Raw genomic sequence first — 14,591 nt, 5'->3', positions numbered from 1 at the left:
ACCCTACCCAGAGAAGCAGTGATGCCTGAAATGGAGCCAGAGATGATGACGTGGAGTGATGGAGCAGCTGGAGACTTTAGACCCAGAGAGGGAGAGCGACTGTGTGCTGAAGACCTGGGGGATACGGGGGAAGGATTGCATGGAGGGGATTGTAACCATGGCAATGAGACGATATATGATAGAATGAATGTAAACTAATGTTCTCCCATGTAAACTATCACATAATTCATAATAAAACATTAAAAAAACAAAAAAACCTATCCTCACATTCTTCCTTATTCCACAAGGGACTCCCCCAGATCATAGGATATATACCTCCACCCTGCTGGCCCCTCACATACAGTCTGACACTTGTCCCCATCTGGACAAGACCAAGTTTCATAAGAAAGCTGAGATGGGCCTTCAGGTAAAGCATGTAACCCTTTTCCAGTGGTCATAGGGTCCAAAGGAACCTCAATCAGTAACTGGAAAAAACTGCAGGGCTTTCCCACAGACTGCTGGTCCATCTACCCAAACACTCACGCAGCCTGGACATATTCATGCTTTGTCTTGCTTACCACCACCCTCCTCTCCCACATTCATCCCTTGGGCCTCAGGCTAACCTCCATTCCCTCAGACTACCTTTGACCCTAGGCTAGTTGCCACCCCCTGCTGAAAACTCTCAAGGCCCCCAAAGCATCTAATATTCTCTTAACAGAATCTTTATTGCTCTGTGACTATCTTCCCAAACTATGAGTCAATGTATGAATATCAGTGAAAAGTCCAAAATAAAATATTAGTAAGTCAAGTTTCTTGTTGTTAAGTGCCTTCAAATCAGTTCTGACTCATGGCGACCCAATATAGGGTTTCCAAGGCGCAGCTGATAAGTTTGAACTGCAGGCCTTGTTGTATCACTTCAACAGCATTTTAAAAATGTAATCTATCATGACAAAGGAAGATTTGGTTTTGTGCAAAGAAGGGTAACACCAAGAAATCAGGCAATGTAAATCATACATGCAAATGATACATTACATTAGCAAAGAATGATCAGATCAACTGATACTGCAACAGCGTTAAATTAAAGGCAATAATAACTACTTCTAAAGTAGCTCTGGTAGCATAGTGGTTACGAAACGGGCTGCGAACCTCAGGGTCAGCAGTTCAAAACTACCAGCTGTTCCGCGGGAGAAAGATGCAGCTTTCTGCTCCCGTAAAGATTTACAGCCTCGGAAACCCTGTACAGGGTCTCTATGAGTTGAAACTGACTCCACAGCACACTTCTAATTTGTAAAATCATAACAAGCTTCCTAGTTGAGGAAAACTTGCTTCTACCACTGAACTCTAAATTCTGTGAGGCAGGGCATATGTCCTACTCCTTGTAGTTCTGTAATGAAGTAAACACAGTGCTTAGTGTATTGACAGCCCCACCATTACATGCTCTCAAATCACCCAGTCCTTCTTCGAGGCACGTCTCACCATTGAAATTGTAAAATTTTATTTAAAAATATTTATCTATTCTACCTAGATTTTAAGCTCCATGAGAACAAAGTATGCTCTATTCACAGAGCAAATGTACCCTTGGCCTAATGGGGGTATTATTTGCTGTCCAGATGCATGAAAAAGTGAAGAGAATGCATTCAGTAGAAAGCTGCTTAATTACAACAAATGATTTTATCCTACTGCTCAGTTGGAAAAACGAAGGCCTGAAAAGGGGGACCTCGCAGTCACTGCTATACCACTTTGAAGTCTACCCTTGGGTCCCCTGAAAGGTGTCACATAGCCCATGTAGCTAATTAAGTAAGAAGAGTGAGGCCCAGAGGCCTCTAACAAACATACACCCAGGATGCACCTTGGTAGGCAAAGCCATGCTGGCCAGTGTGCCTTTCGAAGGTGAGGGATAATTTCAGTAGAGGTGTCCTCAGGCTTTCCTTGCAAATTCCCATGATAGCGCCCACATGGACAAACAGCCCCCTCTACTTTCCCGGGAAGCTATCAAAGAATTACTTATGTCTCTGGAAGTGCTTGTTTGGAAAAGGTTCTCCACCCCACCTGGGCTTGGCAAGCGTGGTGGTCTCACCAGGCCTGCTCTTTGGGGAGTGATCCGACTTTTCCTGCAGCTCCTGACGGACCCTGGCCATTCTTCATGTGGACAGTCAAGCTGACCATAAAAAAGCAGGCAGCTTCCCAGTATAAATGGATCAGAGTGACATCAAAGGCCTCCCTCCAGATTAAACAACCAAGGCCTTCAGCTCTCTTGGAGTTCCTTCCAGGATATTCTGGGCTCCTGCCTCAGTTCTCCCTCAGATGGCATGGCAGATATTTTGTTTGTGAGAGCCTGCAATTTTTCCTTCCTCAGGGGAAAAGGGGGAGAAAGAGGGAGGAAGAGAAAGAATGTCTGTGAGAGACAAGAGCCACAAAAAGAACATGTGTGAGTGAAGGAGAGAGAAGTTGGGGAGGCAGCCAGAAGTGCCTGCTCTGGAATCCAACAAGCGACCTAAAAATTCCAAGAGTTTCTAAACCGAAGCATGTTGTGAATCCACAGCCAAGGAGGGAGGCTGCAATAACAGGAATGTCAAAGCAAGGAGGACCTAGAATACCTAACTTAGCAATGCCTCCTATCTCCTCTGTGGTCCACTGGCCTAACCCTTCACCAGAGGCTCATTTCATATTTGCTTTCCTCAGAGAACCTCTCCTTAGCCACAAACAGCAGGATGGGTCGGTCCTCTATAGGATCAGCTTGGCACTGTCTCTACTCCTCCAGACCTTGAGGTTCACACCTCCCTCGTTCTTAAACAGCCAATCCATCCCTCCTGCCCCTCACACTTCACTACTGGTCTCTTGGTCCTACAGAGTCTCCTTCTCCCACAGGCAGCAAGGCCACTGACCCATCTGAATTGCTAGGACAGTGCTCCCAAGTCCATACATATTCATCATTTCCATATTCATCACCTCCCAGGAGATTGCTGGCAAGTCAGGTATCACACTGATTGTCCACCCTGCTCCATAAACCTGCTCAGATGCACAGGTAGCTCAAATATGTCAAGAGTAGCTGACAGGCAGTTGTTTTCAGAAAGACTGAGCTCCAGAAAATGCTGCCACACTCCAAGTCTCCACTTCACCTGTGCCCACAAAGCTAAACAGCCACTTGGACCCCAAAGTCTAGGATTCCTGGTAATACCATTTTCCACAAACAAATGCAAGCCTGAACTTTAAGTAGTACTTCCTTGCAAAGTATCATTCCATCTTTTCTCTCCTTCTTCCTCATTGCTTTTCAGATCTTTGCTTCCCTTGCCCATTGATTTTCCATCATGTCTTACTTACTGCCTTAGTACTTCTCACATGTGTTGTTAGCTGCCACAAAGTCAATTCCAACGCATGGCAATTCCATGAGTGCAGAGTGGAGCTAGTCCATAGAGTTTTCAAGGATCTCACCTTTCTGAAGCAGATAGCAGGCATGTCTTTTGAGGTGCCTCTGGATGTGTTCAAACCACCAACCTTTTGGTTTTTGTGCCACTCTTTTTTTATTATTTCTTTGTCTCCTTTATTGACTACCAGACTTCTATTGTCTAACAGATCCCCTGTTCCTGACAGTTAGGGAATTAATAATTAATAGTTGAGTGACTGGAGTCCTGGTGTGGCACTGTAGGATCAACACTGGACCAAAAGGTCAGTGGTTCAAACACACTAACCACTCCTTGGAATCCTATACAGGGTCACTATGAGTCAGAACTGACTTGACGTCACTTAACAACAACAGCTGAGTAACTGAAGGAGAAGGCCTAATTCCACTCAAGACAGTGGGATCTTGAGGAAGAGGGAAAAAGCAGAATTAAAGGAGATAAACCAGGTGAGGAAGAGGATGTGGGGTTAGAGGAGGTAGAAATCATGGCCTCATCTATCTTCTATTCATTCATTCATTCATTCATTCATTCATTCAGCAAATATAGTATGAATGAGTATCTACTATTTGCCATTCGGATACCACAGTAAAGAAGTGTTACTCAGAAAGTGAGTTTTCATTTCTTAACGGTCCAGCCTACGGAGCTCTGGTAGCGTAGTGGTTACGAATTGGACTGCGAGCCGAAGTCAGCAGTTCGAAACTACCAGCGGTTCCGCAGGAGAAAGATGAGGCGGTCTGCTCCCGTAAAGATTTACAGCCTCGGAAACCCTGTGTAGGGTCGCTATGAATCGGAACCGACTCCATGGCACATAACGACAACAACAACAACAATGGTCCAGCCTGGATGTTTTAAATACTCAAGGGGCATGATGCATGAAATTCCTGGTACAAAGGACTTCTTTAAAAGGAGACCCACCCTGTCTGTCCACCTTCCCTCCCTGCTCATTCCTAACCTCCTCACTGGGTGAGGGAATAAAAAGTCCCCCGAGTTCTATGATCCTGTGGAGCATGCAACAGCTGTCTACTGTCTCCCTACAAAATGTGATGGCAGAGGAGCTATTTCTGAAATCTGGGGAACACAACATGCATGTGGGCCTGACTGAGGGGGAACCAGCTTCCTTCTCAAAGAAGTTTCAGAGGGTAGGCAAGACCCTCCTAAAAGCATCTACCATAGACCACATCACAGAGATGGATGACAGCCCTCAGAAAATGACGCCCTTGCCTACCACCCACCATGTTTAGGGACTCAGGCCTACTGAAAACCAGAAGCCCCACCTGGCATTGTGCCCAGCCCCAGCTCTCCCTACCTCTCCTTCCCATTCCCCAGAGATAAAGAACACTCAAAGGTTCAGGGTGTCTGTGGGCAAAGAAGACACCCATGAAGGACTCAAGGCCACTAGGGAGTGGAGGTCTGAATGCCAAAACCCCAGGTCCTCCACCAGTCTCAAAGCAAATCATCTTTTAATTCTGAAACACCAAATATTCAATTTATGCTTTACATCAAATGTCAAGTCCACCTCCCTGCACATAACTTTGAAATCACATAAGGAAACCTAACACTTTCCATATGGTGAAGATGCAGGGCCTTTTAATTGTGTCAACTGATATCATTCAAGGATAATTCCCCTGGAATCCAGGACTGGGGCAGTCAGTAGTTGGGTCAATTTCCAAGCTCATCACCTAGACCATTAAGTCCACGTGGGCTCCAACTGGGCCTGTACCTTCATAATCTTACCCCAATATCAAAATGTACTGGGTGCCCCGAATCAAATTACCAGCTGCCTGGCAGTCACCTTTGATCCCGAAACAGACTTGCCTGGCTATAACTTTCAGCCTATTTCTTCATGCAGCTCTGCTATAAAAGAACAAAAGGACCAAACTAGGGGTGTGAAGAGGGGACTGTTTGAAATATGGTTGTTGTTGTTGGTAAGTACCATGGAGTCGGTTCCGACTCATAGTGACCCTGCACAGGGTTTCTGAGGCTGTAAATCTTTACGGGAACAGAAAGCCTCATCTTTCTCCCGCGGAACTGCTGGTCATTTCGAACTGCTGACCTTGAGGTTGGCAGCCAGACTCGTAACCACTATGCTACCAGGGCTCCTTTGAAATATGGTTGTCCTTGTTCATATATGTACTCATGTGTACATGCTTCATGGGTGTTATGCAGGTTCTGTCTTTTAAAGTGTATCCCTCATCTCTGTGTCTACTCTGCTACTCAACCCATCCATTGAGCTTTTTTGTTTCACCCTTAGATTTTCCATACCCAATATTGCCAATTGGTCTTCTTTCATAAGCAACTGCCTGCTTCTGCTTCACATGCCCAATGTCTTCCTTTATCTCTCTGAGATTATTATTTTAATTTCTAATTTTATTTAGTATTTATTGTTTTCTGGCATATAAATTATTCCATTGATTGCCTTTCACATTGTTGTCATTGCTAGGTGCCATCAAGCCGATTTCAACTCATAGCAACTACATGTGACAGAATAGAACTACCCCTATGGAATTTTCTAGGCCATAATCTTATAGGAACAGATCACTAAGTCGTTCTCCCATGAAACAGTTGGATGAGTTCAAACTGCCAAGTTTTCCGGCCAGCAGCAGTGACTCACTTATTGGGTGCACCACCAGCACTTCCTTTTGTCAAAGTATTCATATTTCTCATCATTTTCCTCCTAGGAGCTCCTATTTGCTGGAAGCTCATCGTGTCCACACAGAAAGAAGAGCTTAAGTCTTAGTTTATGCCTTACCTCTCCCTGCCTAGAGCCCTCCTCATAACCATCATCACCCCTACCAATCTCTGAGCACTTGTTCCATCCAGCACCATTCATCCTGGGCTCTATTCTTTTTGAAGTGCTATTTATTTAGTATAACCCTGCACCTATTTTAAAGATAAGGCAACTAAAGCAGACAAAGATCAAATGGCTGTCCAAGATGACACAACTGTCATGGCAGAGCCCGACCTCACTTATTTTTGCATGCAGGAGAGCAGGCTTCATTTAGTGGTCTTGTGCCAGACCTTGTCAGGGAGGACAAAGGTAAGCAGGGGACCCTCCCACTTCTATCTGCCCTATAACAAGCTAACCTCAAAGCACTCTCAGCTGGTCCACATACCACTTCTCAGAAATTACTACAGAGAGTATTAGTGTTGTCATGCATGCCTTCCTTCCTCCTGAAAAGGGCTCTGGAGTGAAAGAAAAACAGTTCACACCAACTGACTGGCAACTTTAGACGGGTATGGGAAGAAGATTAAGATCATGTATGCAAAGGGCACAGACAGGCACTTAATAAACAGCAGCTAGGATAAGCACTCTGGTAGCGTAGCAGTTATGAATCGGGCTGTGAACCTTAAAGTAAGCAGTTCGAAACTACCAGCCGCTCTGCGGGAGAAAGATGAGGCTTTCTGCTCACATAAGGATTTACAGCCTCGGAAACCCTGTCGCTATGGGTCGGCACTGACTTGACAGCACTTAACAACAAACAACAACAAGGATAAGCACTGGAGTGATAACCACAAGTTCAGCAGTTCAAACCCACCAGCTCTTTGGAAACCCTATACAGGATCGCTATGAGTCAGAATCGACTCGATGACACTTAACAACAACAATCACTATTGGCAGAGTCCTGGTGTGGTGCTGTAGATTGTAAGGTTGGTTTGAATAGCAAGGTCGGAGTTCAAACCCACCAGCAACTCCTCAAAAACCCTATACAGGGTTGCTATGAGTCAGAACCATCTCGATGACACTTAACAACAACATCATTATTGGTAGTTCAGTGGTAGAATTCTCATCTTCCATAAAAGAGACCTGGGTTCAATTCCTGGTCAACGTACTGCATGCATAGCTACCACATATATGTCAGTGGAGGCTTGGGTGTTGCTATGATGTTAAGCAGGTCTCAGTACAGCTTCCAAACTAAAACAGACTAGGAAGAAAGACCTGGCCTTCTGCTTTCAAAAATCAGCCAGTGAAAATCCTGTGGATCACAGAAGTCCCACCTGCATATAATCATGGGAATGGTGCAGGACCAGGTAGCATTTGATTTCGTTGTGCATAGGGTCACCGTAAGTTGGGGTCAACTTGACAGCAGCTCACAACAACAACCATTACAATAATAGAAATGCAAGTTGGATGTGTCACAGAAGTACCCTGAGCACTCTGGTGGGAGGTGCAATGAAGAAGTAGAGACAGAAGCCATCCTCAAGACAAATAATAGTGCTTGCTGAGTACATCTGCCAGTCCTTGCAACCAGCCCTCCTACATATTTGAAAGGACTCACTCTTTCAATTTTGCTTCATCCTAAGCAATTGTTGTTAAGTGCCATTCAGTGGGTTCTGACTCATAATGACCCTGTATAGATAGAGTTTCCAAGAGTGGCTGGTGGGTTTGAATCACTGACCTATAGCACCACACCAGGATTCCATCTTAAGCAATGCTGTTGTTGTTGTTAAGTATCATCAAGTCAGTTCTGACTCATAGCTACTCTGTATAGGATTTCCAGGGATTTATATCTTTACAGGAACAGAAAGCCTCATCTTCCTCCTGCAGCACGGCTGGTGGGCTCAAATCTCAGACCTTATGGTTCCAAGTGCAGTGCTTAGCATATGGAGCCACCGCACTCCCTCATGGGTTTGATCTACTAGTTGTTTTTTTGTTTTGTTTTGCTTTCTTGGAAAAAGACATACAGATCTATTAAGACTAAAAATACTCCATACCACATGAAATGGCTTCTCAGGTTCCAACAGTGCTGCCTGGCACCTTGCGAGAGACCTTGTCTTTCAGCTCGCTCTGACCACTTCCCAGAGGGAACGTAGGGCCAGCCTTGCCAACCCCACCTCTGGTATCTCAGTAACTGGACTAGGGCTGGTGAAAGCCCCCTCAGAGTTTCCCTCAGAAAGGGGGAGAGGGAGGCAGGGAGTAAGCCCTATCCATGCTGTCCTCAGCTGGGGGAAACCTGGCATCAAAATTCGGTGACTTCACCAAAGCCATAGACTTTAGTTGAGACTCCCTGCCTACCCTCCCTCATTTTCCAAAATGGTAACTTTTACTGGCTCACATTCCTCTTGCTGGGAACACTACTGTTTAATTAAAAACGACCGACTTTTGTTTTTCTCTCTTTCCTTCCTACTCCCTCCCACCATCCCAGACTGGGTGCCAAGGAAACCCACCAAAAACATGCGGATAACATTTGTTATGGCTTTGAAGATGAAAGTCAATTGAAGTAACGCTTGCTGTATTTCAAGTTTCCCCTCTAGCATGGAGTAAACATGAAGCAAGTTGCCTAGTAGTTCAGGAAAGTAAAAAGAAAAAAAAAGGGGGGGGGGCTGCAAATAAATACCATTCTGCAAGCATACTTGGTAAAAATAAACAGGCTGAAAAAAAAACAAAATGTGATTAATGAAAATCCACTCAGCTGACCTGTCTTCAACTACAAATGCATTTGTTCACATGACTAAATCAGATCATTCTCACTGAACTTTAAAGAAAGAAGTAGATTAAAAAAGAAAAAAAAGAAAAAAAAAACACGAAATGGTACAGGGAAGAGAAATTTGTAGTTCTATTTAGAAAGGACCTCAATTGCAGCACCCCCTATCCACTAAGTTTTGCCTTTACTAGGAGGACAACTCCAATTCAAAAGGAATACAGCCAAGGAGCAGTAGCGGTGGAAAAGAGATGGGAGCTGATCTCATGCATGCACCAGAATCAACTTTATCCAAAGCCAACCTCCGAATACCTGGTCCCTGCTGCTGGGCTGCACTCTGTCCAGGTCCCACTGTCCAAATAGATACACACATCTGAAGACTCCACCGTCTTTCCAGAGCTCTTGGAGAAGACCAAAGAACTAACCAGCCTGTTCCCCCTCAAAGTAAAAATTAAATGTCACATCAAAAAGTGGATTCCTCCTTTGATCCTTGGCTGCATGAGTTCCACGCAGACTGCCCCTTACAGAGTTCTGGAGCTCATAGGAAAACTGTGAACACCAGTCCCAGTTCAGGAGTTGGGGCTCACTTCTCTGTCATACCTACTCCTCCCCAGAAACAACTCAGGGATCCAGTGGCCAGACCCACTGAGAGAAGAAGGTTTAGGAATGAACTCAAGCTATAACAGAATGAGGCTTTCCCCCCTTGTATGCTAAGCTAAAGATCTACCAAATTCCACAGCTCCAGAAAAGCACAGTTTGCTCTACTGGAATTCCTGAGCAGATGACACTGATGACTGCCAGAAACACTTGGGACACATTTAAGAGGCAGCCACAAGATTTGGGGGCCACCCTGGATGCTTCCTCTCTTCCAAGCTCACCTCCAAATCCACCAGAGCAATTCCCTAAATTCCTGCAGCACAGGGTTTCCCACAGCAGCTGGATTGGCATCACCTTTTTTACCCCAGGCAGTCTTCAAAGCAAGCGGGCACAGGGACATGTGGTGTGGTAAGGGGCAGTTGGCAGACAGTTTTGGCCCAAGAAGCTGTGCCAGAAAGGATGCTTAAAAGTTGGGGTGGATCCTCACAGCAACAAACAGTCACACACACACCCACAAACAGAGTGGACAGAGAAGGGCAGCTTGGACATTGAATACTCAGATTGGGAGGGGGGACTACAAAGGCAAGAAGTGACTGGCTTACAAGCTTTCAAGAGGGAACCTAGTGCATGGCAGAAAGCAGAATCTCCAGTAGATACTATTCAATCTGTCTGGGCGGAGCTGATGAAAGGAGATACAGATGGTTAACTCCTGATACTGTAGTGAATAATGCTTATCAGGATGGACTATGAGGGTTGGAAATGCAAAGTTAGAAGTTTTGTAACAAGGAAGGGAGTGATTAATTCTCCAGGATAGGAGCGGAGACCTCTGGGACCATCAACGGAGAAGAGCCAAGAGCGGGACCCTACCCAGAGAAACAGAGATGCCTGAGATGGAGACAGAGATGATGACGTGGAGTGATGAAGCGACTGGGGACTTTGGACCCAGAGAGGGAAAGGGACTGTGGGCCGAAAACTGGGAGGGGGGAGGGGGAAGTGTAGGGGGCGGGTTTCTGGGATATACCCTTTGGGTGGTTGAGGATGCATGGAGGGGATTGGAACCATGGCAATGAGATGATATACGATGGAATGAATGTAAAACTAAAGTTCCCCCATGTAAACTATCATATAATTCACAATAAAACATTAAAAAAAAAACAAAAAAAACTTGGGGTGGGTGGATATGGAGACTCAACTCTGAAGTTGGGAGGGACAGGGAGATAGAGTGATATGGGGTTCGTACCCGGGTTCCTCTGCCAACAGTGCCCACCGTTCGGAGCTCTCTGGGTCCCGTACCAACGCCCGGGCAGCGCTGCCTCCCGATCCACTCCTCGATGCCTTTCCGAGCCCAGGCAGCGCTCACCGCGAAGCTGTCACCTGGGTCAGGGATGACATGCAGCCCTTGAGTTTGGCCCCCTCGCCGAGAGTTACCCGAGAACGGAGGGCGGAGGTAAGCGCGACAGCGAAAGGAAAGCAAAGGCAAGGGAGGGGAGGGAGTGGGGGACCAGAGGGGGCAAAAGCTGGGGCAGAATCCAAGAGAAGGACACTGGTAATCAGAAGGGAATTCAGGGAAGCTTCAAGAACAGGGACCCATAAAGGGGCGGGGAAAGGAGGACGGCGGGGGTTGGAGGGTCAGAAGAGGGAGCACCAAAGGCCTGGAGTACAGGGGTGTGGGCTGGGGATAAGGCTCTCAGGAGAAGGAGCTAGGAGACAGAAGGGGGAAGGGGGCAGGATCTTGGGAGGAGGAGTTTGGGAGTCTGAAGAGGGAGTGAGATTGGGCCCGAGGGCGGGGACCATGGGAGGGGGCAAGGTTGAGGGTCTGAAGCGCTGGACCGAAGGGATGGGGTTGGAGGGACAGAGGAGGAGGTACAAATGCTGCTTAGGGAGTGGGTTTCTGGGACTGGTGGCCGCAGCTGGAGATGGGAGTAGCCTTGGTAATAAGATCCGGGGGACTGGGCCATTCCACAACCGTCCGCTGTGCGTTCCCGGTCCATCCCCCGAGTCAGCGCCCTGCGCGCCCCTACCTTCCGGACTCTCCCTGCGCTTGCACACGGCGGCTGCAGGCACATTGCGCGCGGCGGCGGCGGCGGCCGAAAAGAAAGGAGAGGGAGAGGGTTAGCGATCGTAGTGGTAACGGTGGCGGAGGCTCGGGGCCCGTCGCGCGCAGCGGGAGCACTAACCCGGTTTGGAGTGAAGTTTCCCCATGCTGGGGTCACGGAGGGTGGGGGCGCTCCTACGCCATGCGCCCAGACCCCGCGGCGCACCTCGCCTCGCTCTTCTTCCCAAGAGCCGACCGGAACCGAAGTCCGCGCGGAGAAGCACTCATGCAGCGGTCGCCGCGGCCCTACTGACGCCCAGGCGCGCCGAGTCCCCAGCCAGCCGCCGAGGCCCGCGCCTCCCTGCGCGCCCATTGGCCGGCCGCGGCGCTTCAAAGGCGAGGCGGACCGCGGAGGGGGCGGACTGGGGGCGGTGCCGGGAGCTGGGGGCGGAGCGCGGTGGAACACGCCGCAGGCCAGGCCAGCACAGCGCCTGCTCTACAGTCTGGTGTCCAGCCAGCGATGCGGATTTGGAGACCCGAATGGGGGAGCTTTGGCTAGAAGGCGTTATTGGGACAGAAATCTCCTTGGATCTTCCCAGTCCAAAATATTTGTTCAGTGCTGTGCACTCAGTTTCCTCAAAGGGGGCAAGGGCTGAACTCAAAGTCTCCAATTTACAGGTGGGGAAACTGAGGCCGTGAGCAGAATCGTGAGCTAGCTAATTCGTGCTGCTTCCCAGTCTTCACATGATCTGCCTTTTGCAGAAAGTGTCCACTTACTATCCGCACCAGCTCCCACACTAGAGCAGTCTTTTATTTGGAAGTCCAGAAAGCCACTCTGCCCACCTTCCATTCTCCCACCGCACCTTGAACCAGTTGTGAGTTCATTCCTGGCGGCGACAAGTGTCCAAAAGCCCCAAATTGTCAGCCAAATGCTCAGATCCTGTGGGTGCCCGAGGGCATAGGGGCATACTGCCAGCTGCGCGCCCAGAAGGGGGTAACCGATAGATCTTTGATCTTCCTTGGTTTCCGCTCCCTGTTGTAATTCGCCCAACCCAAAGGCTTGTTTGTTTTGTCTGGGGAGGGGAGTACCACATCAAGGGATTCCACTCCACCTTTGTGATTCTCTGAAAGAATGCTTGCTCTGCTGGGGGCACCCTGGGCCTGCTGTTAAACTCAATCCTGGTCCCAGGCAATCTGGTCATGGGAAAAGAAAACACCTCTGAGGAGCCTGAAATGAGGGGACCACCTCTGCCTCTTAAAATTCCAGAAGCCACATTAAAAAGACGTCAAAAAGCAAGTGAAATTAATTTTAATAATACGATATCCCATCTAAACCAACATATAAAGAGCCCTGGTGGTGCAGTGGCTTAAACACCCAGCTGCTAACCCAAAGGTCAGTGGTTCCAACCCGTCAGAGTCGCTGCAGGAGAAAGATGTGGCAGTCGGCTTCCATAAAGATAGTTGTTGTGGTTATGTGCCGTGGAGTTGGTTCCGACTCATAGCGATCCTGTACAGGGTTTCCAAGGCTATAAATCTTTATGGGAGCAGAAAAAAGCCCGCTGGTAGTTTCGAACTGCTGACCTTGAGGTTTGCAACCCGTTTCGTAACCATTACGCTTCCAGAGCTCCTTGTATTAATGCTATGTACTCTCAAAGTGAAAGACTTTGCACTAAATACTTGAAATCCAGTGTGTATTTTACACTCAAGAGTATATCAATCAGCTACATTGTTGTTGTTGTTGTTATGTGCCATGAAGTGACTTCCGACTCATAGCAATCCTGTACAGGGTTTCCAAGGCTGTAAATCTTTACGGGAGCAGAAAGCCTCATCTTCCTCCTGCGGAACACCTGTTAGTTTTGAACTACTTGCCTTGCGGTTCGCAGCTGGATTTGTAGCCACTACACTGCCAGTGCTCCTTAATTAATTGAGAAGAGTATCTCAATTAGCTATGTGGTTAAAAGTCATATGTGGCTAAAAACCAAAACCAGATTGATGGTGATCAAATCAATTCCAATTTATGACAATCCCACATGTTTCTGAGTAGCATAGGGTTCTCAATAGCTATAATGGAGCTCACCAGCTGCTCCTCAGAAACCCTATACAGGGTGGCTATGGGAACCAACTCGACAGCACTTAACCACCACCACAACAATCTTACAGAAGTAAACTGCTCGTGTTTCCTTCCATGCCATCACTGGATGGATTCAAACCACCAACTTTTCCTTTAGAAGCGGGTAGCAAACCATATGGCTACCCGTTAAATCGATTCCAACTCATGGCGACTCTACATGTGCCCCATAGGGTTTTCAAGACTGTGACCTTTTGGAAGTACTTGTGCTCTAAGGCACCCCTGGGTGGCTGCTGGCTAACAGATGGACAGGACAACTCTGGAGATTCTACTGGTATTAAACAGGAATTGAGGATTGCAGTGCTCTCCAGAGACATAAATCTCTTCATCCAAAAGTGTTTTGCTTCCTCCATTCTCCAAACTTCTTTCTTTAGATGGAGATTAAGAAATTTTTTATGGAGACTAAGGATGATGTTCCTTACCAAACATGATATCCTTCTCTAGTGACTGACTGGTCCCTCCTGACAATATGTCTGAAGTATGAGAGATGAAGTTTGGCCATCTTGGCCTCCAAGTAGCACTCTAGCTGCACTTCTTCCAAAACAGATCTATTGGTGCTTTAGGCAGCCCATGGCACTTTCAATATTCTCCTCCAACACCATAACTCAAAAACATCAATTCTTCTACAATCTTCCTTATTTATTCACTGTCCAGCTTTCGCATGCATACGAGGTTATTGAAAATACCATAGCTTGGGTCAGGTGCACCTCAGTCCTCAGGCTGACATTTTTGCTCTTCAACACTGTGCAGCAGATTTGCCTAATGCAATACATTGTTTGATTTCTTTACCGCTGCTTCCGTGAGTGTTGATAGTTGATCCAAGAAGAATGAAGTCCTTGGCAATGTCAATCTTTTCTCCCTTGATAAGAATGCTGTTTATTGGTCCAGTGGTGAGGATTTTTGTTTTCTTTACATTACCACAAGGTAGGCAATTCAAATTCACAGGCTGCTCCTTGGAACCCCTATACAAGGGTTGCTATGAGTCAGAATCAACTCGATGGCACTTAACAACAACAAGGACTATATATATA

General features: G+C 47.2%; 1 protein-coding gene and 1 pseudogene across 1 annotated transcript in view; both read right to left on the bottom strand.

Moving 5' to 3' along the window:
• Positions 1–11,599, bottom strand: part of NKD1 (naked cuticle homolog 1 (Drosophila)) — a 143,297-nt gene extending 131,698 nt beyond the window's left edge. The window contains exons 1-3 of the mRNA XM_006873719.1: positions 11,575–11,599; positions 11,419–11,451; positions 10,638–10,771 (exon numbers count right to left, since the gene is read on the bottom strand). Of these exons, the coding sequence (XP_006873781.1) occupies positions 10,638–10,771; positions 11,419–11,451; positions 11,575–11,599 (192 nt within the window). The remainder of the gene's footprint in view (positions 1–10,637; positions 10,772–11,418; positions 11,452–11,574) is intronic.
• Positions 11,600–11,716: 117 nt separating this feature from the next.
• Positions 11,717–14,591, bottom strand: part of LOC102826581 — a 13,479-nt pseudogene continuing 10,604 nt past the window's right edge.

Source organism: Chrysochloris asiatica, unplaced genomic scaffold (assembly GCF_000296735.1).
Source record: "Chrysochloris asiatica unplaced genomic scaffold, ChrAsi1.0 scaffold00251, whole genome shotgun sequence".
Classification (NCBI taxonomy): Eukaryota; Metazoa; Chordata; class Mammalia; order Afrosoricida; family Chrysochloridae; genus Chrysochloris; species Chrysochloris asiatica.
The sequence above is the reverse complement of the archived record's forward strand: the minus strand, read 5'-3'. Positions and strand labels throughout refer to the sequence as shown.